At 32.9% G+C, this 24,403-nt stretch overlaps 1 protein-coding gene across 9 annotated transcripts in view; it reads left to right on the top strand.

Annotated features, from left to right (window-relative positions):
• The window catches only part of LOC145318775 (protein brain tumor-like), a 260,980-nt gene that overhangs the window by 224,021 nt on the left and 12,556 nt on the right, over nt 1–24,403 (top strand). For all 9 annotated transcript variants that reach the window (XR_013879508.1, XR_013879512.1, XR_013879509.1 and 6 more), the window contains exons 7-15: nt 358–409; nt 817–903; nt 1,960–2,054; nt 3,346–3,454; nt 8,712–8,786; nt 15,738–16,493; nt 17,182–17,447; nt 20,097–20,228; nt 20,758–20,890. Coding sequence is in view for 3 of the 9 variants with exons in the window: in XM_080160315.1 (XP_080016441.1) it covers nt 358–409; nt 817–903; nt 1,960–2,054; nt 3,346–3,454; nt 8,712–8,786; nt 15,738–16,493; nt 17,182–17,447; nt 20,097–20,228; nt 20,758–20,890 (1,705 nt within the window). In the remaining 6 variants the exon portion in view is untranslated. The remainder of the gene's footprint in view (nt 1–357; nt 410–816; nt 904–1,959; nt 2,055–3,345; nt 3,455–8,711; nt 8,787–15,737; nt 16,494–17,181; nt 17,448–20,096; nt 20,229–20,757; nt 20,891–24,403) is intronic.

Raw genomic sequence — 24,403 nt, 5'->3', positions numbered from 1 at the left:
TCCAAGGATGGATAACGCCATTCTAATAATTATTTGATACATTTTAGTAAAGATTGTACAGCTAAAAAAAGTATATATAAGTGTGAAGCTTAATTTGAATAGGTTCAGTACATATTGAAATCTTAAGCTACATACTTATAAACCTTACTACCTTTACTTATTTGTATATTAATTTTTAATATTTTTTGTCTATATCTTTTAGTATAGAGGAATATATATCTAAAGAATATTTACATTTAATGAAGGAAAGCTCCAACTTTTCGTCTTACTTGTAGCACAGCTACTCAATAGCTAAAATGCTTCGCTACTTACAGACAATATTGTCCTTTTTTTTAATATCATTATTTTTTATTTTAGATGTTTTGACTGCAACAACTTTCTGTGTGCTAACTGTGTAATGGCGCATCAGGTGATTATTTATACATCTATACTTTGCACATTATTATTCTTGTTTTTTAAAGAAATTTCATTTTTCTACCTTTTCTTTTATAATAGCAAATTGAATAAGTTTGAATAAGCGTAATTTAAATTCGTTTTATTAAAAGTTTGAGCCTTTGTGAAAAAGCTTATAGTTTTATCCTTTATCCATTGATTGTTGGCTCAACCAATTTTGGGGATAGAATATTGATTGGTTGATTCGTTAAGTGTCCAAACGTTTCAATCACTAATTGTAATCTAAAGAAGGGATAATTTTGTGTATCATCATTGGGGATGTACATCAATTTATCGGCCATTGGCTTATCCCTTTAGATCCCTGGATTTTATGTCATTCAATGATTCTGCTTTTATGAAAACTAATCTTGTTGTTTGTTTTAGTTTATGCATTGTTTTGAGGGTCACCATGTGACCACACTCGGGGAGATAACTACCAACTCTGGTACTAGGGGTACACATCATGTACAGGTACACTCTATACTTACTTTATACACACTCTACACACACTCTATACACTCGGGGAGATAACTACCAACTCTGGTACTAGGGGTACACATCATGTACAGGTACACTCTATACGTACTCTACACACACTCTATACACTCGGGGAGATAACTACCAACTCTGGTACTAGGGGTACACATCATGTACAGGTACACTCTATACGTACTTTATACACACTCTACACACACTCTATACACTCGGGGAGATAACTACCAACTCTGGTACTAGGGGTACACATCATGTACAGGTACGTACAGTACACACTCTATACATACTCGGGGAGATAACTACCAACTCTGGTACTAGGGGTACACATCATGTACAGGTACACTCTATACTTACTTTATACACACTCTACACACACTCTATACACTCGGGGAGATAACTACCAACTCTGGTACTAGGGGTACACATCATGTACAGGTACACTCTATACTTACTTTATACACACTCTACACACACTATACACTCGGGGAGATAACTACAAACTCTGGTACTAGGGGTACACATCATGTACAGGTACACTCTATACTTACTTTATACACACTCTACACACACTATACACTCGGGGAGATAACTACAAACTCTGGTACTAGGGGTACACATCATGTACAGGTACGTACAGTACACACTCTATACATACTCGGGGAGATAACTACCAACTCTGGTACTAGGGGTACACATCATGTACAGGTACGTACAGTACAATAAAAAAATTGGCACGCTTCGCGCATAAATTAGAAGTTTACCTTAAATTATCAAATTTTTAGGATGTATGTACTATAATATAAATAATTCCACTACATAATAGGAGCTACGCCCCTAGAGGCCGAAAGTATCACTTGAATAGTGGTTGGGCGATTTGTCTTGGGAGGGTGGTGGTACTCTCTCCCCAAAAGTTATGAGACATGCCAGGACCTATGAGAAGCTACATTGTAAAGGGGAACTATATCGGTTCAGAGATCCTTCGTTACAGACAAACAGACAGACATCCTGTTACTTATTAATAACCTGTTTTAGGAATTGGATGCTGTGAACAAAGTGATTTCTGAGGCGAAGGTGAAGGCGAACGAGATCAGAAACAATCTCAAAAATCTTGAAACAACTTCTACGAGGTGCGTACCTTTTGTTTTCGTAGCGCGGCCACTCTGTATCCACTTTGTATTCATTGACATTAGTGTACTTTCCAATTACCCCTTATGTACAATGTACATTAGTTGCAATGGACACTTTATATTATCCTGATTCTACCTAACCCCCCAACGTTTACTATACTATTCCACGTTTTTTATATCTTCACTGCTTTTGAATGTTGTGATCCTTGTTTCTTTATTATATTTCTAGATAAATTGAAAAAGTTCTGGTATTTCTCTCTCTCTTCACTTTTTATTTGTCTATCCAGTGGATAGAGCTGCTTTTATAAGCTAGCAACTAGGGAGGGAGGGAGGGGACTTCGACTGTTATTACACTGGTACCCAAAGGTTTATAACCCCATTTTCTTATTTATTGGAACAAAAAACTTTATTGGTTGTTTCCATACTAATAGTGTCCAAACTTTTTAACCAATAATTTAAATCTACAGAAGGTTTTTGTTTGTATATCAAGGGAGAGGTCATTTTCTAGTAAATCCCGTAAAGGTGTGTGTTATAAGGCCTAAAAATAGTAGTAGAACGATAAGGTGCTCTAGATATATGTATTCCCTATTGAATAGAACAATAGGGAAATTTTTTTTTTTTTTTTGATAACCGTACCTGGATTATCTAAAAAAAATACGAAATTTCTATCAAACGCTTTGTTTGGCTCAAACTGACAAAAATTAAAAAAAAATATAATTATAATAATAATGTTTTCTATAGGTACAAGGTAAAGGTTAAGAACAATCTATACCATTAAACAAAGGAAGAAGTCATTCTTTACAGGTTGATTTATTATAATTATATTTTTTTTTATTTGTGTCAGTTTGAGCCAAACAAAGCGTTTGATAGAAATTTCAGATATTCCAGGTACGGTTATCAAAAAAAAAAAAAAAAAATTTCTTCCCTATTGTTCTATTCAATAGGAAATACAAATATATAGAGCACCTTATCGTTCTACTACTATTTTTAGGCCTTATAACACACACCTTTACGGGATTTACTAGAAAATGACCTCTCCCTTTATCGTCCGTTGTCATATCCCTTAAGAATCCTGAGCTTTATAAAAAAAAAACATTTTTAAAGAAAAAGAAATTAGAAAACAGTTCAATTGAAAAAGGAACAGTTTGAATAAAATAAAAAAAGGATGACAACCTACATGATTAGCGAAGCATTTTCTCATATATTGTTATTAAGAGACAAACAGATAAAAGATAGATGCTCATTCGGCTTTCTATCTCAAATATCAACTAAGAAAATTGTTGTGTTTTAGGTTGGCTAGTCAGTATCAGAAGGCTGTCAGTGAGGTGAACGAGACGTATCAGTTCTATGTCTCCATGCTCGAGGAGAGAAGGGCTGAGGTCTCCAGAGAATTAGAATCGGTAAGCCATACGCTACTTTGTAGTAATATATTCTTGTTGGAAATAGTCAAGGAGGGAGGGAACATTGGGCTGTGAATTACACTGGTACCCAAAGTTTAAAATACCTATTTTTTTATTGGATTGTTTTAAAGCATGTAAATGAATTTTGATTTTAAAACTAGTTGTGCCCAAACGTTTCAACCAATTATTTTTGTCTACACAAGGCTTAATCTTGTTTATCATCATTTAAAAATGATATTAGCTGCAGTTATTACATATTATTGTATTAAAGACAAGTGTACTCTTGTGGCTTGATGGTTGGAACTAAACTTTTAGACATTTTGAACGTACTTTAATCCCAAATTTTTTGCAAGCAGGGATATAGGAATTGTTGCATTATTACTTGGATGTTGCACCAGATTTTTCTGTACTTCCTCCCTCCTACTGGATAAACGAACTGACTAATAAGTGAGGACCATATTGGCTAGCTAAATTTTACAAATTTTCCCTTTGATATATCCATTGATATAAGTATATATAAAGAAGAAATTAGAAAGAGGAATTACTACGATATTGCTTATTTCTCCATAATTTTACAATTAGGTATGTAGTTTTATATTTATTTTCAATTGTCTTATCCCTGAACTTAAAAAACAAAAGGATGGGACAGATACAGATTGATAGATTGTGTGCCAATTTTTTTTTTGCATGTTGGTAGGAGGGGGGCAAGCAACTGTGCAATTTTATACTGGCAACATCTCTCACTCTCTTTAGTCTCAGCAGGGTTCCTTATCTTTTGGTACTTTTGTGTTACAGCAGGATTCAAACCTGCTACTCAACTGTGATATAAAGACCAGTAGAGTTTATAAGCCTGATTAACTAACTGCAGTTTTATAACAAGGATGAATTAATTGATAAATTATTACCTGGATGTTACACCAGTTTTTTTATGTAATTTGATACAGTGATGCTAGTAGCTGGCTAAAATAACGATACCCCCCATCCAATTTTTCCACGTCCCCTATACTTTTACTGGATGAACGAACTGACCAATAAATGAGGACCGTATTTCCCCTGTCAATATTTCTACGTGTATCATATATCCATTGATGAATACATTCATGATTAAAGGTCTTGAAATACATCCTTCCTTTTCTTAAGTCCTCAATTTTCCTTAAAAGTAATTGATTGATTGTTAAGACGCTTCGCTCGTAAAAAGTAATTTATATAGAAGCCTTATTTTGATGTACTCCTTAAATGCATTTGGCTCCAGTGTAAGATACTCTTGATTGTCAATAAGGATTTGATATATTAAATTCTTGTACTTCTATCCTTTGGTGTCCAATGTTATCCGCTGGAATAAACTAGTACCCAAACTTTTATAACCTTGCCATATTATTTTTGGGTATTCTTATTGAATTTTGTTTGCTTGGTTCCAAATTCATATTGTCAAACTTGAAGTGTTAAACGTTTCAACCAATAATTTTTATTTACAGAAGGGGTTAATTTTGTAAATCTTTTGGGTTTTAGAATAATTTATCATCTATTGTGTTTAACCTTTTTATTCGTATTTTATCTATTTTTAAGTCGGGATGCATTCAAAGAAAGATTTGATTTAGATTTGAATGAAGAACAAAAAAAGGGTTGTGGGGTTGATGGTCGTATTTTATTGTACATCAATATTATAGTTGGAATAGCAAGATATACAGTATTCAAAGTAGAACCATTTACTCCAAAACCTTAAAAATTGCGCAGAATTGGTATTCTTTTCAAATATAAAATGTAAAATCTAACAATACACCTTCTATCAAAAGATAAATAGATTAGAGTATTCATTAAGTTCTTTTTAAAGAATTAATGACCCAATTAAATTTTGTAATCCAGTTAAAATATGACCAAATATACCAGCTAAAATGATTAAATAAAAATAAGAATATAGTTGTCTTCTTTAACTCAATTCATAGGGAAATCAAGAAACGTTTCGGACACTCAACTTAATTAAACCAACCAATCAAAACTTTTGAGACTAGTGAAACAGCCTAATATCCCCTCCTTTCCTGAGAATCTATTCTAAGTGGGTTGAACAAAGGATTTAAATTTTGTATTGGCACTTTTTTTTATTCTATTTACAATTTTATTTTCCTTAATATGTTTAAATTTAGAATTATATACATTTTTATGAAGGTTTTTTAATTTGTTGTTTATTTCTGATGTAATAGTTTTATTTTGATACAAATATTCTTTAATAAATAATTCTTATCTTTTGAAAATGTACTCAAATTGAAATTTGTAAAGACGATTACATAATCTTTTGTACTTGAAAAAAAGGGTGTGGTTTGTGGGATCTTATGCATAAAAACTGCGGCTAGTGATTCACATTCTGATAAAAAAAAGAATACTTTTTCATAATAACTTAAAAATATTACTCAATAAATTGTCTAATTAAGACTTAATACTAGGATTTGAGTGCTTATTGGCTGATGTTTTAAGTTCAATGTTATTGGCTGAATTTTTCATTCTGGCTTTTTGTTATTGGCTGATAATTTTCAGAATTTGGAAGGTCAACCAATAAGGATTCATGCAGAGTTTGTTATTCAATAATGTAAACATTATCGCATTTAATACTAGAAAAAAAAATAAAGTAAAATTGTATCTCTCCGCAGACTAAGAATCAATTCAGACTTCTTTATTTATTAAATCCTGCTTTGTGATTAAAATACTAAATATTATGTACTATTTTTTTTACTTATGAAACCTTTTATATTTTATGAGAAACTGAAAAAGTAACTTTAAAAACACTCAGAAAGTAGTTTTTTATTTGAATTTGTTTTGTTTATCTTTACAGGAACTTTGCGACAACTCAAACTATAGAAAGTGAACTATATATAATGGTAAAATTACATTATATATACAGGGTGGGGCAAATAAGACCGGACAAATTCTAACTTCTAAACAAATGAACATAAAATCGTCAATTTTAAAGATTTTATTGAATTTTAAAAACTGGCAAGCAAAATAGGTATATGACTATTAGATTATTCAATAAAATCGCCGCCATCCTTAATCACCTCCTCTACCCGCCTTCTCAACCGCTGGCAGGTCCAGGTCAACATATACCTGTCCAAGCTGGCGTATTTCTCCTTGATAGTGGCAATGAGGGAGGTCTTTGTGGTATGGGCACGTCTATTGGTGCATGCTTTAAAGTAGCCCCAGGCCCAAAAGTCCATTGAATTAAGATCGGGCTACTGGGAGGCCACATTTCTTTAGGAACTTGAGTAACTGCAGGATCCAAATTCGCCCAACTTTCAAGCTACCCTTATACATGGAGGCTCTTATTTGGCCCACAGTTGAGCTAGAACGACGTTCTTTACCTTTTTAGAAATGGCATGAAGTTTCAGCTATGGTTGTCAGCGCAACCAATAGTCTAAAGTGAGTTTTAAAGTTCAATGTGGGTCCCTGAAGTCAAAAACCGATAAATTTTCACGAATTTTCACGTTTTTGTGACGTTTTTTACATCTCAAAATCTGTCCCGTTTCACTTTGCTGGAGTACTACGGCCAAGCCATTTCAGATAGAGAGCTCTAGTCTTTTTTAGTGTCTTACTTATGTATCTAACAGTATCCCCAGCAAGTTGCATAACTCTACCTCACCTATAGATGGGCTAAGGTCAGATTTAGTGGGCCCTAGTCGAGAATCCAGATTAAACCACCGGCGCATTTGGAATGTGCCTTGTTGAACATATACGCGGCCAGCTCGTTGTACACGTCCATCTTCGTCCAAAGATTTTTTTGTGCTAAAAGGTCATTACCTAAGCTTTTTATAGTGTGGTCAAACGTCCTGATTGGTCAAGTAGTTTTGGTGCTATGGCCGTTTAAAGTTTGTCCGGTCTTATTTGCCCCACCCTGTAATTCAAATCAATGGTTCGTGTTAAAGTATGGGGGGAGGGGGGTTAATCATAGAGAGAGGGGACAATGGGCTGTTTATTGCACTATTCCTCAAAGTTTTATAATAACGTATCTAATTCGTTGGCTTAACAACTTTGGGGACTGAATTTTTATTGGTTGGTTTATTTGGTTCAAACGTTTCAACCACTAATTTTAATCTAAAGAAGGGGTAATTTAGTGCATCATCATTGGGGATGTACATCAATAATTTTTCGGCCCTTGTCTTATCCCTTTAGACCCTGGGTGGGTAATAGTAAAATTATCTGTAATAAAGAGAAATAAGGTTTATGGTTAGAAAATTCATTTATCCCCCCATCCTTTTTTTTTTCCATATCTTATATTTTCCCCCGACTTTTTATGGCGAGTTGAATTTTAGTCAATTTCATGGGTTACACAAGAAGAATTATATCCATATGCAGCGCAGCAATAAGAAAAAAACTTAAATATTATAAATAGTGGTTGCTTCACCCCTAGTCTATATGGGAGGACGAAGGAGGTCTTAAATAGCCTAAAACCATGTAAAGTCATGTAAAAAGCTCCCTTTAAAAGTATAATCCATCAGACCAATCAGTGTTTACTGTTTGAGATATGTAACTTTAGACAAATGAAAGCTTAATACTTTTTTAATAGAATTTAGAAGATATTTAAATTTAAATCGGACGTAGTTTCAGACGTATGGACAAACCCGAACTTTAAAATAGCCTCGCTACTAATAAGTTTGTAATGTAAATTTTATGTTAGCACAGAAAATAAATCTGATTATACCAGGCAATTTCACTCGCAGGGAATAAAGGTCCTCAATGATAATAAACAAAATTACCCCTTCTGTAGATTGAATTAAGTTTGGAGACTAGTTTGGAACCAACCAACCAAATTCAAATACAGTACCCATAGTTTTTATAGCCTAACTTTGGGTACCAGTCTCCTATTCCCAAAATCCTTGATTTTCACGCTCTCCCATTTTTTTTTCTCACTAAAATATTGGTTGAATTTTGTTTGCTTTTAAATATCATATTTAGAATATTTTAATGACCCAAATAGATCACACGTTTGATAATTTAAATCTCCGGAATGGATGAAAAAAACAATGAAAAGTAAAAATGTATTATTTCAAGGAATGATATTTCTAAATATTGAAATATGTTAATTTTATTGATTATTCAATATAAAATACATTCACTTTTTCTTACATTTCAATTGTAAAGGAGAAGCATATCGGTGTATAGGGGAACGTGATATTAAGAAATACACACAGAAAGACTTGCTGTTACTTTTATAAAAGGATATTTATTATTCAATACAAATATTATTATTAATTTTAAATGTTTTGTTTAGGCTTACAGTAGCAAGCAGGTTGCCTTGTCAGTCTACACACAGAAGGCTCAGGAAACTGTCGATAAAATTTTCCAGGTAAGAGAATTGTCCTATTCATTTCAAACTGTAAAGAAAAAGTTATTTATTGCATCGTATTAGAAACAGATTTCAGCGGATATTAACATGAAAAAGAGTAACTCCAGATTTATAAGCCCCTAGGGGACGTAAGCTGGGTTTAACAAAACTGTTATTAATATCATGATTTGTATTTTATTAGTCGTACTAGAAAATTGTATAAAATACGATACGATACATGAATTTTCAGTATGGCTTAGAACCGGTTTTAATCCAGCGGATATTAATCGGTTTCGAAGCCATACTGAAAAATATTATGCTGTAAATATAGATATGAGAAAATAGAATTAAATTTTATCTCTCTCTCTCTCTCCTGCTGTGTAATATGAATGATTTAAAGTTTGATATTTCATGATGTGAGCGTTGAATAAGTTATAACTTTATTTGATGGCTACAGATATATTTACAGGGTGCACCTTAGAATTTGTCAAAAACATCAAAATGTTATGGGTCATTTTTCGCATATTATCAATAAAGCTGTGTGTTAGCATATAGTCAAATGCGCTTATTAAGTCAAACTGTTCTTAATTTTGACATTAAAATGTACGTCTTTTAGTTTTATAGGACGTTTTAATAAACAGAATTAATTCTTGAAAAGATTACAATTATTGGTTGAAAAGTTTGTACACTGTTACTTTATACAATCTAATCCCTATTCCAACTTACAAAACGCAAATTTTTTGGGGGGACACCCTGTAGTTTCTCATATACACGCTTTTCAATAGTTTTATACATTAGGACAATTGTATACCATTTATTATAAGAAATATACAATTTTTAGTATTTTTCAGTTGCTATATAATTGCTTTGTTTTACTTAAAAAGTTAATTTAAGTAGCATTACTTATTAAGGCAAAAGCCTATTTTGTTAGAATATTAGTTTTTTTTGGGTGTGTTTTGTTACGCTACCTAATATCATTTTTATCCTTGTTCAATTGAAACAAACTACAGGGCAATTTTTCATTTTATTCGCATTTGAAAAACAATTCTGATATACATATATTTTAAGTATAGGATATTATATTTTATTTCAGTTTCCTATTTTATTTTATGATTTTTTTGGGGGAGGAGATATAATTATCTTCTAGGGGCCTATTCATATTTTGGATGATTTTTTCAAAAATCGATCATTTTATAAAAAAAAATAAAAGAAGAAATATTTGCGGAAAAATCTAACCTAAAAGGAAAAATAGGCTTCAAAAGAATAGAGAGAAAAAGATAAAAAGGGTGAGAAAGATAGAGAGGGATGAAATGTTAGAACCAGAGATTTAGATAGAGAGAGGGTGAATAACCTACTATATCAACACACACATACATACACACATACTCACATACACACACACACACACAGAGTTAGTGAATCTAAAATTACTCTTGCTAAACCTAATCCCAACTTAATTATCTTATCATTGACTTTAATATGATCAGTAGTAGTAGTAGTATGGTGTGGCTTAAACAATGATCAGTAGTAGTATATATGGTGTGGCTTAAACAATGATCAGTAGTAGTATATATGGTGTGGCTTAAACAATGATCAGTAGTAGCAGTATATATGGTGTGGCTTAAACAATGATCAGTAGTAGTAGTATATATGGTGTGGCTTAAACAATGATCAGTAGTAGTATATATGGTGTGGCTTAAACAATGATCAGTAGTAGTATATATGGTGTGGCTTAAACAATGATCAGTAGTAGCAGTATATATGGTGTGGCTTAAACAATGATCAGTAGTAGTATATATGATGTGGCTTAAACAAAGCTTTATATTTATTAATATTTTTATCTTTTTCTTTTATTCCTTTTGTAAGGAAAGGGCACTAAATGACAAAAAAGGGTAATTTTGTTGTATAATTTCGTAAGGTAGGTTGAATTCTAAGTGTTCTTAAATTATAACCAATGTATATACATGAAATGGTCCATAATTAAGAACAGTTAGACTTAATAAGAGCATTTGACTGCAACCCAACACCGAACTTAATATAATTATGCGAAAAAAATTACCCTCCTAATTTTCAAAAATACAAAATTGACAAGATTGAATTATCTTATCCAGAATTGAATTATTATTTATTGACCATTTTATTTCCCCATACCTCAGGTTTTCATGTGAATTGAATATTCCTTTATTTATTCCTGTTCAAACTTGTATAATCTAGTCTGTTGTGTATTTACATACCACAACTTTTCAGGGATAAAGGTATAGATGAATAGTAAAAAATATTAGTTTAAGGGGGTGGGGTGTTTATACCCCTAAAACATCATTTAACCCCCCCCCCTCAAAAATTGAAACCTCTCATTTTAACCCCATTGAACGTTCTTAGTTTAAACCATACAAAGAATATAAAGAGTTGAATTCATAGAAAAAAATCTTCAAAATAAAAGATAAATTATTTTTCATAAACCCCTTGATTCTCTATAGGTTTATAATGCACTGATGATAGATTAATCTATTTATTGTCTACTAATTTGAATTAATTATTTTGATCTATCTATGCATCTCTCTCTAAATAGATTGTAATGTAATACTAGATCATTTGTTATTATTTTTAAAGTAAGCATTTTCCTTGTATTTTATATTGGTCAGCTTTATTTATGTCTTAATATGGTTTTAGGCTATGTCCCATCCCTCTTAAGAAAGCAACAAGGATGACAGCATCCATAAGTAGCGAAGCTCAGAAATTATGAATGTATATTATGAATATATTTACCATATACCAGTGTCATCCTATATATTTGATGAAATAGGGAAATGACGAAAACTTCAAAATCACGCAACCTTTAAATCACGAAAAATTAAAAAACTAGGAATCGATCTAGCACCACAATATATAAACAAATCTTAATGAAACTTGATGGAAATATGTAGACTATTAGCATATACAATCCCTGATAATTTCAGCCGTAAATTTTGAATAGGAATTTAGAAAACAATAGAAAACCTAAAAATCTAGGAATCGATCTGGCACCCCTATTAATAAAAAAAATCGTAATAAAACTTAAGGAAAATATGTAAAATGTAAATTTAAGCAATCCCTGAAAATTTCAGCCCATTATCTTAAAAAGGAGTTGAGAAAATCAGAAAAACATGGAAATGTAGGACTCGATCTAGCACCCCAAATGACAGACGGTTTGACAAAACAATGTATAGATTAGATGGGCAAATGTTATAAGAATCTTCACTAAAAATTTCAGCTTTCTTATATTTTATAGGAGCCGAGAAAATCACGTTTCCCCCCACTTTGTCTCAGACGGACGGATGGACAGACGGACGGACATTTCGAATTATAGAGTAGCTTCGCTACTAAAAACGTATATATACCTTCTATTAAATTAATTCCCTCATTCTAGCCGTAGAAGGACGGATCATTGGACTGTTAATTATACTAGTAACCAAAGTTTGAAAAACACGAATTCTCATTCGTTTGCTTAAACACTTTGGGTACTGTTACGTTTCAGGCATTAATTCTAACCTACAAAAGGTATACTTATGTTTATTATTGTAGGGGATGTACATCATTTTTATTTTTGTGGAATTGTTAGCCCTTTTCTTTAGAGGAAGAACTATGAACTGCAATCCTTATCTATAAACACTTGACCTAATTGCATAAACACACACATACACACACACACACATACACTGCCTGACAGACAGACAGACCCGATGCAATGACAAGAGTCTATTTTTTATGACAGCTAAGGGCATTTAAGAAGCGAAAGATAAGGATAAATGCATTTTTTCTAAACATTTTTCTTTTTATCTCCCTTCGACATATGAACTCAGGGGGGGAAGGAGATATTGGGCTGTTTATTACGCTAGTCTTCGAAGTTTTATAATACGTTTTCTTATTCATTTACAATTCTGGGTACTTTGAATTTTGATTATTTGGTTAATTAAGTTAAGTGTCAAAACGTTCCAACCACTAATTGTAATATACAGAAATGGCAATTTTGTTTTTCATTATCGGGAATGTAAATCAATTTATTTGCTATTGTCTTATCCCTTTAGATCTCTGACTCTCTCTATCTCTCTGTGTTTTTAAATAAACTTTGTTCGTTACTAAGTGCAGCAAATGTAAATAAACATTATTTTTATTATTTTTTAACCCATTGGAATGTTTTTACAGTATGTTTTCCTGTATTTTTTATTAGTTATGAAATTGTTAAAAGAAACAATAGTACATTTTCTATTGATAAGTAATAAGCTACAAATGCTAGAATTGCACACAAAGTAATTTGGAAAAATAATTTTATCGTCTTAATGCCCTATCCCTTATTACATGAGGCTCTTATTAAAAAAACTTAAACATTAATATTCTTTTTTAAAAACCCTTTAGATATAAAAGGTTTAGTGAATAAATAAAAAGCACTACACAAAAATACATATTTTACCAATAATCAAAATAATCACGAACGCTGCAAAGTTATTAAAAATTAAAATAAACTGCTGAACCTTTTTTTCCCTGTTTCGTTAAAGAGGACAAATTTGACATTTTTAAAGTACTCAAGGTGTGTGTTTGATATGTTTCCATAAATCTACCATTCTACTCTATACTAAAAAATAGCCTAAAACTTTACCTAGTCTGAAGAGAAATATAAAAAAATAACCAAAAAAAATCACAGGACTTATGTAAATTTTACCTAAAATAGAGAACCCAATCGGTTCAGTAGGTATTGAGATCTTAAGCTTCAAACAAAAAAATCATTAGTACTTCTTATAAAATATGATAATATAATGTTTTTTTACATTTACTTTTTTTGCGCATTTTTCGTTGTTTTGTAAGGCTGATGTTTGCTATGCATGCATTAAGAATTATTAACTATTTATCACTTATCAAAGGTTGTCAAACAAACTGCAAAACTTGTCACATATTTTTGTTTGTGCCGGGACACGAACCGGCCCCCTCATTAATATGCACGTTCCTAATTTTTTTCAGTTCTGGTTTTTGTACACTCAAAAAAAGTGTCCAGACAATTGTTTTATGGTCTTAAAAACCTTTTAACCCATTTATTACAAGTTAAAAATCAGTGATCTAAAGGGATAAGACAATGATCAATAAATTGATGTAAATCCACAATGATTATATCCCTTCTGCAGATTAGAATTACTTAGTGATTAAACGTTTAAACACTAAACGATCCAACAAATCAAAATCCCCAAAGTTGTTAAGCCGACGAGCGAGAAAACTTTATTATAAAACTTTGGGAACTAGTGTAATAAACAGCTTATTGTCCCCTCCCTCCCTTGTTTAATATAGCTTTTTATCTGTCTTTAATATCTTAATACACACAGTATACTTATTACTAGAGCTCAAAGAATACGACGAAAGTTTGGTGTTTTGCAAATAATCAATAATTTCCATTAAAAAAGTGCAATTTTCAAATAAGAATAATTATTGGAAAAGCATATTTAGGAAAAACCTAATTGGAAAAACTATAAAGGACTGCAGAATTTTTAGTGGCTAGCATGAAGACACAAATATATTTTTCCAGTATTGCTTCGAAACCGATTAATATCCGCTGGATTAGAACCATTTCTAAGCCATATTTAAAAATCATGGATCGTATCGTTTTTTTTTACAAATATTAGGATAAAAATCCTAATAATACAAACTGGTTTTAATCTGTAATTCATTTTAATATCCGCGGAAAGCTGTCTAAAATACGATGCGATAAATAACTATTCCCTCTTAAAAAAGAATTTATATCATTATAAAAGTATGTAAACAAAGCATTCTTTTTACAGCTGTTTTTGTTTATTAGACAATATTTTATACTGTCAAACGCCTGCTTTATGTCAAAACATCTAAATAACAGCAAGTAATTTAATATAAAACTAGCTTAAAGGGCTTAAGGTGATCTAAATATAGCCTTGAGCCATTCATAAGAAATTATAATGCTTCCATGGAAAGCATAGCCCAAATTCAAAGCTTTTTTTGCTTTATTGATTTTTTTAAAAATCTGTAAAAACTCTAAAATTTGCATATTTCCACAAATTTTATTTTTATACAAAAAGTATTTTTGTAGAATTTGTAACGTATCAAACGCTTTGCTGACATCAAAACTCCACAAATTATGAAAATGCGGATTTTTGTACATGTTCACTTATTTAAGAAGAAGAGAGAAATATGCATACAGGGATCTAAAGGGATAAGACATGGCAGATAAATGTACATCCCCAATAATGATAAACAAAATTTTATTTATCTTAATGAACTAACAAATCAAAATTCAATTTCCCAAGGTTGTTAAGCCAACGAATAGAAAGTACGTTATTATAAGACTTTGGGGACTAGTGTAATAAACAGCCCAATGTCCCCTCCCTCCTTGGAAATATGCATAAATATTAGGAAAATTTTGCATAACTGTCATCTTTGATATACAACATGTTGTCTTCTGCACTTGCAGATAGTTACACGTCAGGATGTCCCCCAAAAAATGGTTCCCAAAGTTTTAGAAAGCTACTTTTTTCATTATTTTTTAACAATCATGATTGGAAGGTTCAAACTATTACACCAATAATTTTAATATTCGTAAGGATAATTAGGGTATACAACAATTCATCGTCAATTTTCCTATGCAAAAAAATATCCTTTTCGTAGGAATATCTGCATTTACTGAGCTATTTTTTAACATAATTTGTTTTCCCTTAAAATATTAGCTACACACATATGTATGCATAATTTAGTGCATATAGGTACGAGTAATTAGTTATATTTATATAAGCATATTCACTCGTTTCATGGTCATTTAATTGCTAATATGGCAATCTATATTAAATAGAGAATGTACCTTAGGTATTGTTTCTGTTTGTATGTCTGTAATTATGTCTGTTTGTCAGTTTTAACACTTTCAGTATGTCTGTATCCCTGTCTGTATATCTGTAACGTTTTTTTTCACTTTCAATTTTGTTTCAGGTGACAGATTTTGTGGAAAGACTGATGAAGCACGCGAGCAACTTTGAGGTGTTGCTGTTCAAGAAGCCGCTGGACGCGCGGCTGCACCAGCTGCTGGCCTACACACCAGAGCTCAACCTCGGCTCCATCACCGACCTCGAGTTCATCTCCAACTTCCAGGCCATCCAGGTGGGCGTCAAGAACCAGTTTGGCTACGTCAAATCCAAGGGCGACGCGTCGCGCTCAAACGGCCAGCAGCCGCCCATCTCGCGGCCCGTGCAGTCACCGCTGCCTAACGGCCACCAGCAGCTTAACAACAGCAGCATAGCCGCTGCCATGGCCGAGCACCAACTGCTGCGCAGCTTTGGCAGCAGTAGCAGCTGTTCCGGCGGTCTGCCCGGAGGTTTAGATTCAGCCGCCAGTCTTCTGGCCGCTGCGGCTAACAACAGCAAGCGGTTTAGCAGCTCCCCGCAGTCACAGCAGATGAGCCATTTGTCCTCACTGTTAAACGGCGCCTCACTGTCTGAGCTTACTGGAATGGGCGGCGGCAGGATGACTAGCTGCGACGGCAGCAGTTCTAGTCCCAGTCTTGTCGGCGGCGGGTCATCAGCTGTTGCCGCGGCAGCGGCTGCCCAGCTGTCAGCCAACCAGCTGTCAAGTTTGAACAATATGGGTATTAGCGGAGGATTGGGATTCAGCAATCCCTACGAGAAGTGGTCCAACGGTGGAGATTCTTTGTTCAACCTGACACCTTCTTCACAAGAGCAATCATTTAAGGTCAGTAAGTTCATCCACTAGTAGGGTTTGGGATGGGGTGGATAGGGGGTATCGTAATTTTAGTCAGGTACAAGTTCCACTTTAGAAGAGTACATGATTATTTGGTGTAAGATCCAAATAATAATATATCCACTAAACACATTACTCATTAACCTACCAATTTTGTTAGTACTTAAACATTAAATAATATATATTTTGGAAAATTTAAATTGTAGCTAGGTTAGTTAAAATTTTTCGGCTTTCCTTTTGAAATTAACTGCATGTTGAAAAATATTATATTATGTCAATTAATCATTCTTAATTACAATCTAATTAATTTTCATGATTTAATGAGTTTTTAGTTTTGAAGGTTTTTTGTTGAAGTGTTTTTTTGTGTTTCTATGAGGATTTAAATAAGGGGACAAAATTTTATCCAGGGATCTTAATGGATAAGACATCCTATCATATAAAGCAGTCAGCCTTTTTTGTCTGTAGCAAAGGATCTCGTTAACTGCTGAATCTATATGGTTCTCCTTTATATTGAAGCTTCTTATTGGTCCAGGGAAGGTTTAGAACTATTTTTTGGGAGGGTATCTCCTCCCTCAAAATAGAAATTATATAAAAAAGATTACCCCTAAGTATAAAATTTACACTCCAATGTCCCCTCCCTTCCTGCGTTTGACATCCCTAATATATTTTTTTATTACAGGAACGTTTGTCCCAGCTATCCCAACCCCCCGCAGACATGGTGGACCTAACCAGCAAGTTTATGACCAGCACAGCCCTGTCGCCCTCACCCCTGCGGGACGTCGGCGGCCCGCTGTACCCGCCCAAGTCGCAGATCAAACGGCAGAAGATGATCTACCACTGCAAGTTTGGCGAGTTTGGCATCCTGGAGGGTCAGTTCACTGAGCCCAGCGGCGTAGCGGTCAATGCTCAAAATGATATTATCGTGGCGGATACTAATAACCACAGGTGGGTTGGGCTGTTTGTCTTTTTTTTCTGCGTAGCTATTCTATAATTAGGGCATGTCAGTACGTCATGTTCATCCCGCTTTGTCCCTTAGATACCAGGATCTAAAGGTATAAGACAATCTGCGATAAATATATGTACATCCCCAATGTTGACAAACTAAATTACCCTTACTGTGGATTACAATTAGTGGTTGAAACGGTTAAACACTAATCTTAATGAACCAACTAATCAAAATTTAATAAAAGAAAGTGCTTAAAGTTGTCAAGCCAACGAAAAACTAAACGTTACTATAAAACCTTGTACACTAGTATCTTGTATTGCTGTATAAGAAAAATCCGTCGTCTGAAAAATCTGTCAATGATTTTTAAGAATTTAAATATGAAAGGGAAAATTTAACATTTATCGATCCACATATCATATGTAGTATACACAACACAGGGAGGAAGGGGACATTGGGCTGTTTATTACACCAGTACCCAAAGTCTTATAATAACGTTTTCTTATCAACCGTGGGGACTTTTGATTGGTTGGTTCATTTAGTTAAGTGTCCAAACGTTTCAACCTTCTGCTGAAGGGGGTAATTTTGTGTATCATCATTGGGGATGTACATCAATTTATTGGCCATCCCTTTAGATCCCTGCACGAGTTTACATATGTGTTTTACAATTTATAATTCAAGATAGGAAAGAAAAGGGGGAATTTCTAAATATTAATATATGAAAATATATATAATATTTATTTTATATGAGCAACATTTTATATTTATTTTAATGGGTTGATACAGTATTGGGAGGGGAAAAAAGGTTGGGGCTGCTAAAAATAACAAAATAAATGGTAGGTTAAAAGGTTGGCTCATATTTCAGCAAAAATATTTTTTAGATAATTCTCTCATTGGTTGGCTTAAAAACTTTGGGTACCTATATTAAGTCTGATGAATACTTCTCACCAGTAGTTATGATTCCTGATTTTGGAGTATGATTATTATTGGTGGGAACGTTTGGACACTTTGTACTCCTGGTTTAAACATCTGCAGTATATGTTTTCTCACAATACATTCTAGTTAACAGAGAAAGGTCACTGGAGAATACATTAATATTCCCCAAAATTTTGTATTTTAAACTGGTACCCAAAGTTCCATTAATACGTTTTCTTATTTGTTGGGTTAAGGAACTTGTAGTACTTCTACTAAGCCTTGATTAGTTGGTTTTAGATGACTATGATCTACAGAATGGGTATTGTTTATTATCATTAGGTATTTATCGTTCAATGTCTTATCCCTTAAGATACAAGAGTATCATTAGATACCATTGCAAAATTTAACACACAAAAAAACACTAAATTAAAATATTTTACATACTATGTATTTTCAATAAATGATCACTATAAATACTAAATGTATTGAATTAATGTTAGTAGTAATAGAACTACATAAAATATGAAGTGAAGCCTGGCAAAAAATGAATGAATTTTTTTACATATTGTTAATGTACATTCTTAAGATGAAAGACTAATAAATTAATGCACTTTCTTCTTCATATTGTACACGGTAAAAAAATAATTCCTTTAAAGAAATATATTACAGTATCCTGTATTCAAGCAGTTTTGAAACAGATCTACTTACAATTTTGTTTAAACCTATATATGTACACATAGTTCTGACACTATAGCAGTCAATGTTTTAGAACAAAAAAAACCTCTTCTTTTCTTAATAACTTTTTTTACAGTCTAATTTTAAACATATTCACGGAATTTTTTTTATAATTACGTCATACATTGAACAAGGGTAACCTATAATTCATACTAACGGACGTACAGACACAGTCAAAACAATGTAGCTGCGCTACTTCAACTAAATCCTTTAGAAATAAGAAAAGTTTTTATTCTTGCCCCCCCAAAAAATGAAAAATTGAAAATTGAAAAGAAAAGTTCTGCCAAATAATTTCTTTAGTTCTCTACTTTATGTTTTTGTAATCTGTTTGGTTATTAGATTGTACACTGTAAAGGAGAATCATATCGGTTCAGCGGTTAGCTAGATCCTTCAGTACATATAGATAGACACAAAGACACAGATCCTACTCTCTCTCTCTCTCTCTCTCTCTCTCTCTCTCTCTCTCTCTCTCTCTCTCTCTCTCTCTCTCTCTCTCTCTCTCTCTCTCTCTCTCTCTCTCTCTCTCTCTCTCTCTCTCTCTCTCTCTCTCTCTCTCTATCGCTCGTATTTCCAAGTACTTATTTATAAGGTTTTTATCTCCTAAGAATTTATTTCTTTTTTGTTGAAATATATATCAAGAAAAAATTTCTAGGTAAAAGTACTTCTACATTTATTACATATGGTTCTTAAAAATCATTTATTAGTAGCGTAGCTTGTCTATAACCGTTAACCTTCAGGGATCTAAAGGGATAAGACAATGGCCGATAAATTGTATACATCCGCATTAATGATACACAAAAATACCCTTTCCTTCTTTAGATTGAAACATTTGGACACTTTACCAACTAATCAAAGTTTATTTCAAGTTCCTAAAGTTGTTAAACAAACGAATAAAAAAAACGTTATTATAAAACTTTGGGGACTAGTGTAATAAACAGCCCATTGTTCCCTTTCCTTTCGGGTTTATCTACCATTTTTGCTAAATTTTTTTTTTTTTTTAGGATTCAGATTTTCGACAAGGAGGGCAGGTTCAAGTTCCAGTTTGGCGAGGTCGGCAAGAGAGATGGGCAACTTCTATATCCTAACAGAGTAGCAGTTGTCAAGACTAGTGGAGATATCATTGTTACTGAGAGGTATAATTATATACACTTACATAGATAGGTAGATAGATAGATAGAGGGATGTAGAATACGCGTGGATATTATGACAGGGGGAAAATTGTCGTCAATTTAGCTTGCTAACATGCAACTCGTTTGTTGGTCAGTTCATTCATCCAGTATAATGGGATGGGATAATGTAAAGGGGGGAATCGTTATTTTAGCCCGTTGCAAGTTTGACTTGATTAAGAGAATATGAAAATCTGATGTAAGATCCAGGTAATAATATATCCATTGTTAGATACCTTGGTAGTTAGTTAGATAGACAGGTATAAAATCCTGGGATCTAAAGGGATAAGACAATGGCCGATTAATTGATGTAAATCTCCAATATTTTTGTCTTCTGTAGATTAAATCTTTTGGTTGAAACGTTTTGACACTAAACTTAGTGAAAGACCAATCAAAATTCATTTAAAGTCCCCAAAGCCATCGAATAAGAAAACGCTATTCTAAAACTTTTGTGACTAGTGTATAAAACCCGACTTAAACGTATCCTGTTTTGTAGGTCCCCGACACACCAGATCCAGATATACAATCAGTATGGCCAGTTTGTCCGCAAGTTTGGGGCCAACATCCTGCAGCACCCCAGGGGCGTCACCGTGGACAACAAGGGCAGGATCATTGTCGTTGAGTGCAAGGTAATAATTGTTTGTAGTAGATTTGCTACGCTTCTGGAAGCGTATCTAATTAGTTATGGGTCGTACGTCCTTTTTCCCAAAAGCTTGGCTATATCTTCCTTATTTGTTAGCAAACTAAAAATCCTTAAAAATGTCAATTTACAAATCAAAGAATTTTTAAATGATATTTTGTTACTAGAAGGCTTAGATTACAAAACATCTGCTATGGTACCCTCCCTCCTTTTCTATATTTCCTAGAATCATATTATTGGCAATTCTAAAATGGTAAAAAATGTAATATTTGTTATTCGACATAACTAGCTGCTTCATATCCTAATATTGTGCAAATATTATGCCTCTCTCTCTTTCCTCTTTCCTATCTCTTTTTTTTCTCTCTCTCTCTTTCTCTCTCTCTCTTCCTATCCCTATTTTTCTCTTTTTTTTTCTCTTGATTAATTGAGCCGATTTGTCTTGGCCATGATTGAGCTCTAACACAAGCATAAGTAAACAACAAATGTTAGTTTTTTTCGCGCATTTTTTATACAACAAAATCAAAGATTTTTCTTTTCCATTTGCCTTTCCTGTATGACAGGGATCTTAAGGGATAAGACAATGGACGATAAATTGATATTCATCCCCCAATGATGTTTAACATTGTTTACTCTTCTATAGATAAAAATATAGGTTAAAAATTTAACCACTTATAGTTAACGTGGTATTAGATCTTTGGGTACTAGTTTAATTTACAGTCCACTGTCCACTCCCTCTCTGCTGTAAGTTTCAAAGCTTTGCTTTTAATGAATGTAATAAACCTTGTTATTATACACATTCTGTTACAAAGTCGACCATTAATTTTAATTATAACCATCGATAAAAGCATGAAGAATTGCTTTGTTTCTATATAATCTATTTATTATCATTTATCACAAATACAGTATATTTGTCCAAGTGTATGTACTCTTTCGTTCTTTAATTACATTACAGGTTTTACATTTTTGTAAAAGTTTTTCATAATAGTGATTTAGCCCCCCCCCCCCCTCCTCCCTTTACCCTCTTAGAATGCAGAACCTTCAGATGCTAGGGGCTCTGCCACTAGTATTAAAAAATCTTAAAACTTTAGCAACCCTTTGAAATCAATTTAAAAATGTTCGATATTCCCCTTATTATTTATTGTACTGGCATAGACATTATAATTTTCAATTAAGGTACACCTGCACTTTCAGGGATAGGGGGATGAGACAATTGAAGATCAATTTAGGGAGGGAAGGGACATTGTGCTGTTTAATACACTAGTCTGCAATGTATTGTCGTAGCGTTTATTTCAACAACATTGGGAAATTTTAATTGGTTGCATCATAAAGTCGAGTTTCCATAATTCCTAAATTCAATTATTTTGGGATGTAAAATATTATATGCAATTGTCTCCTCCTTCCCTCCCTGTTGTATGAATCATATATTAGATGTACAAATTGATATAAAGTAATGATAAAATATACATATTTGTATAATATCATATTCCATAAACTTCATTTGATACGCATCTAACAGTGATGGGTTTATGGGGAAATCAAACAGCTAAAATTTCTTTGATGTATAATATGGGGAAATTAGGTACCCAAAGTTTTCTTATTGGGTTCGATTAGTTGGTTACAAACTAGCAGTGTTCAAACTTTTCAACCACAAATTGTAATCATTGTGAATGTTTATAAAGGGGGAGGTCATTTTCTAGTAAATTCCGTAAAGGTGTGTAAAGGTGTGTGTGTTATAAGGCCTAAAAATAGTAGTAGAACGATAAGGTGCTCCCTATTGTTCTATTCAATAGGGAACACAAATATATAGAGCACCTTATCGTTCTACTACTATTTTTAGGCCTTATAACACACACACCTTTACGGAATTTACTAGAAAATGACCTCCCCCTTTATCATCCATTGTCTTATCCCTGAAGATCCTTGACATAAAGGACATAAATATATAGCTAGCAATCTTTTACTGTTTTTGTCTCAATTTACTAGAAATATGAGCGCTGGGCCTCTCTTTGTGCAGTAGTAGTTAAAAATGTGGGCAATTACTTCCCCACAAATATATCCCGTCAATTTTTCCCGATTGCACATAATTACTACAGCAAAAATTTCCCCTTCCAATTTGAAAACTCCCATAATAAACCAGTATCTATACTTTATTCATTTGGTTTTCTTGGACTATTTGATTATTTTGGCAAATTTTTATGACTTTGGGGTCGAGCTAATAAGTTTTTGTCTTTAACCCTCTTAATTATTGGCGAAAATGTAACACAATGCAGATGTGTGTAAGTGATAGAGCACCATGTTTCTATGTATCATAAACTTTGTCTATATACTTTGTTTATGTAGCTCACTTTTTTTTTACAGTATTTTCTGCTCTTTTAAAAGTACATCTAATAAAAAATAGGATGAAAGGGACTTTAGATTGTAAATCATACTGGTACCCAAAGTTTTCAACAAATAATTTAAAACATTATTGGGGATGTGTATTCATTTATCGTCCATTGTCTTAGATTTCTGGGCAGTGGGCATACACTAAATTTAAACAGTTGCGCTCTCAAGCAAGAACTAATATGTTTTTTCATGGACGTACATACCTAGTTTATAAATAGCTGCGCTACTTTTAAAAGGGTGGAAGTTATTTAAGGTTTTAAAATTTCCCCCACCCTGCTTAATAAATTTCCATGAGAATTAGACACATGATTGGATAATTAAAAACAGGGGGGATTTATTGGTTAAGTACCAATACATGGTGTTCCTTTCATGTAACTAAGTTCAAAATATACAATTGTAGTATGAACATTTGTTCTTTTTGAGATTCAGTAAAATGTTGTGTGGGAGGGGATATTGGGATGTTTATGACACTAGTTCCCAAAGTTTTATAATAACGTTTTCTTACTCATTGGCTTAACAACTTTGGGGACCTTTATTAACTTTCAAATTGGTTGAGTATCCAAACGTTTCAAGCACTAATTGTAATATACAGAAGGGGTAATTTGCTTCATCATAGGGGAAGTACAACCTTTTATCAGCCCTTTAGATCCCTTTAGATTTTTGCAGTTATATAGCGACACCTATTGGTTGTATGTTTAACCACTAATTGTTTAGTTTATCCTCTATCATCGGAATACACATATTAAGCAGGCAGTTAGGTGATAGGTAATTTATTTGTAAAAATTTCGTGTTTTTTTTTGCTTATTTAACACGATAATATATATTAGCTGGGATCTAAATGGATAACACAATAGCTAATAAATTAATTTACATCCCCAATGATGATGCACAAAATTACCCCTTCTGTAGTATAAGATTAGTGGTTGAAACGTTTGGACACCCAAATTAATAAACCATCTAATGAAAATAAACTCCCAAAAGTTATTAAGCCAACGAATAATAAAACGTTATTATAAAACCTTGTCTAAGATTTAATGAACAACCCATTGTCCCCTCTCTCTCTCTCGGATATATATTAGTCTGTTAAAGTTAAAACATTTGTTTTCTATTGTCTTAT

Source organism: Acartia tonsa, chromosome 5 (assembly GCF_053477335.1).
Source record: "Acartia tonsa isolate MP-2025a chromosome 5, ASM5347733v1, whole genome shotgun sequence".
In the NCBI taxonomy this organism is placed as follows: domain Eukaryota; kingdom Metazoa; phylum Arthropoda; class Copepoda; order Calanoida; family Acartiidae; genus Acartia; species Acartia tonsa.
This window is presented reverse-complemented; position numbering and strand designations above follow the sequence as displayed.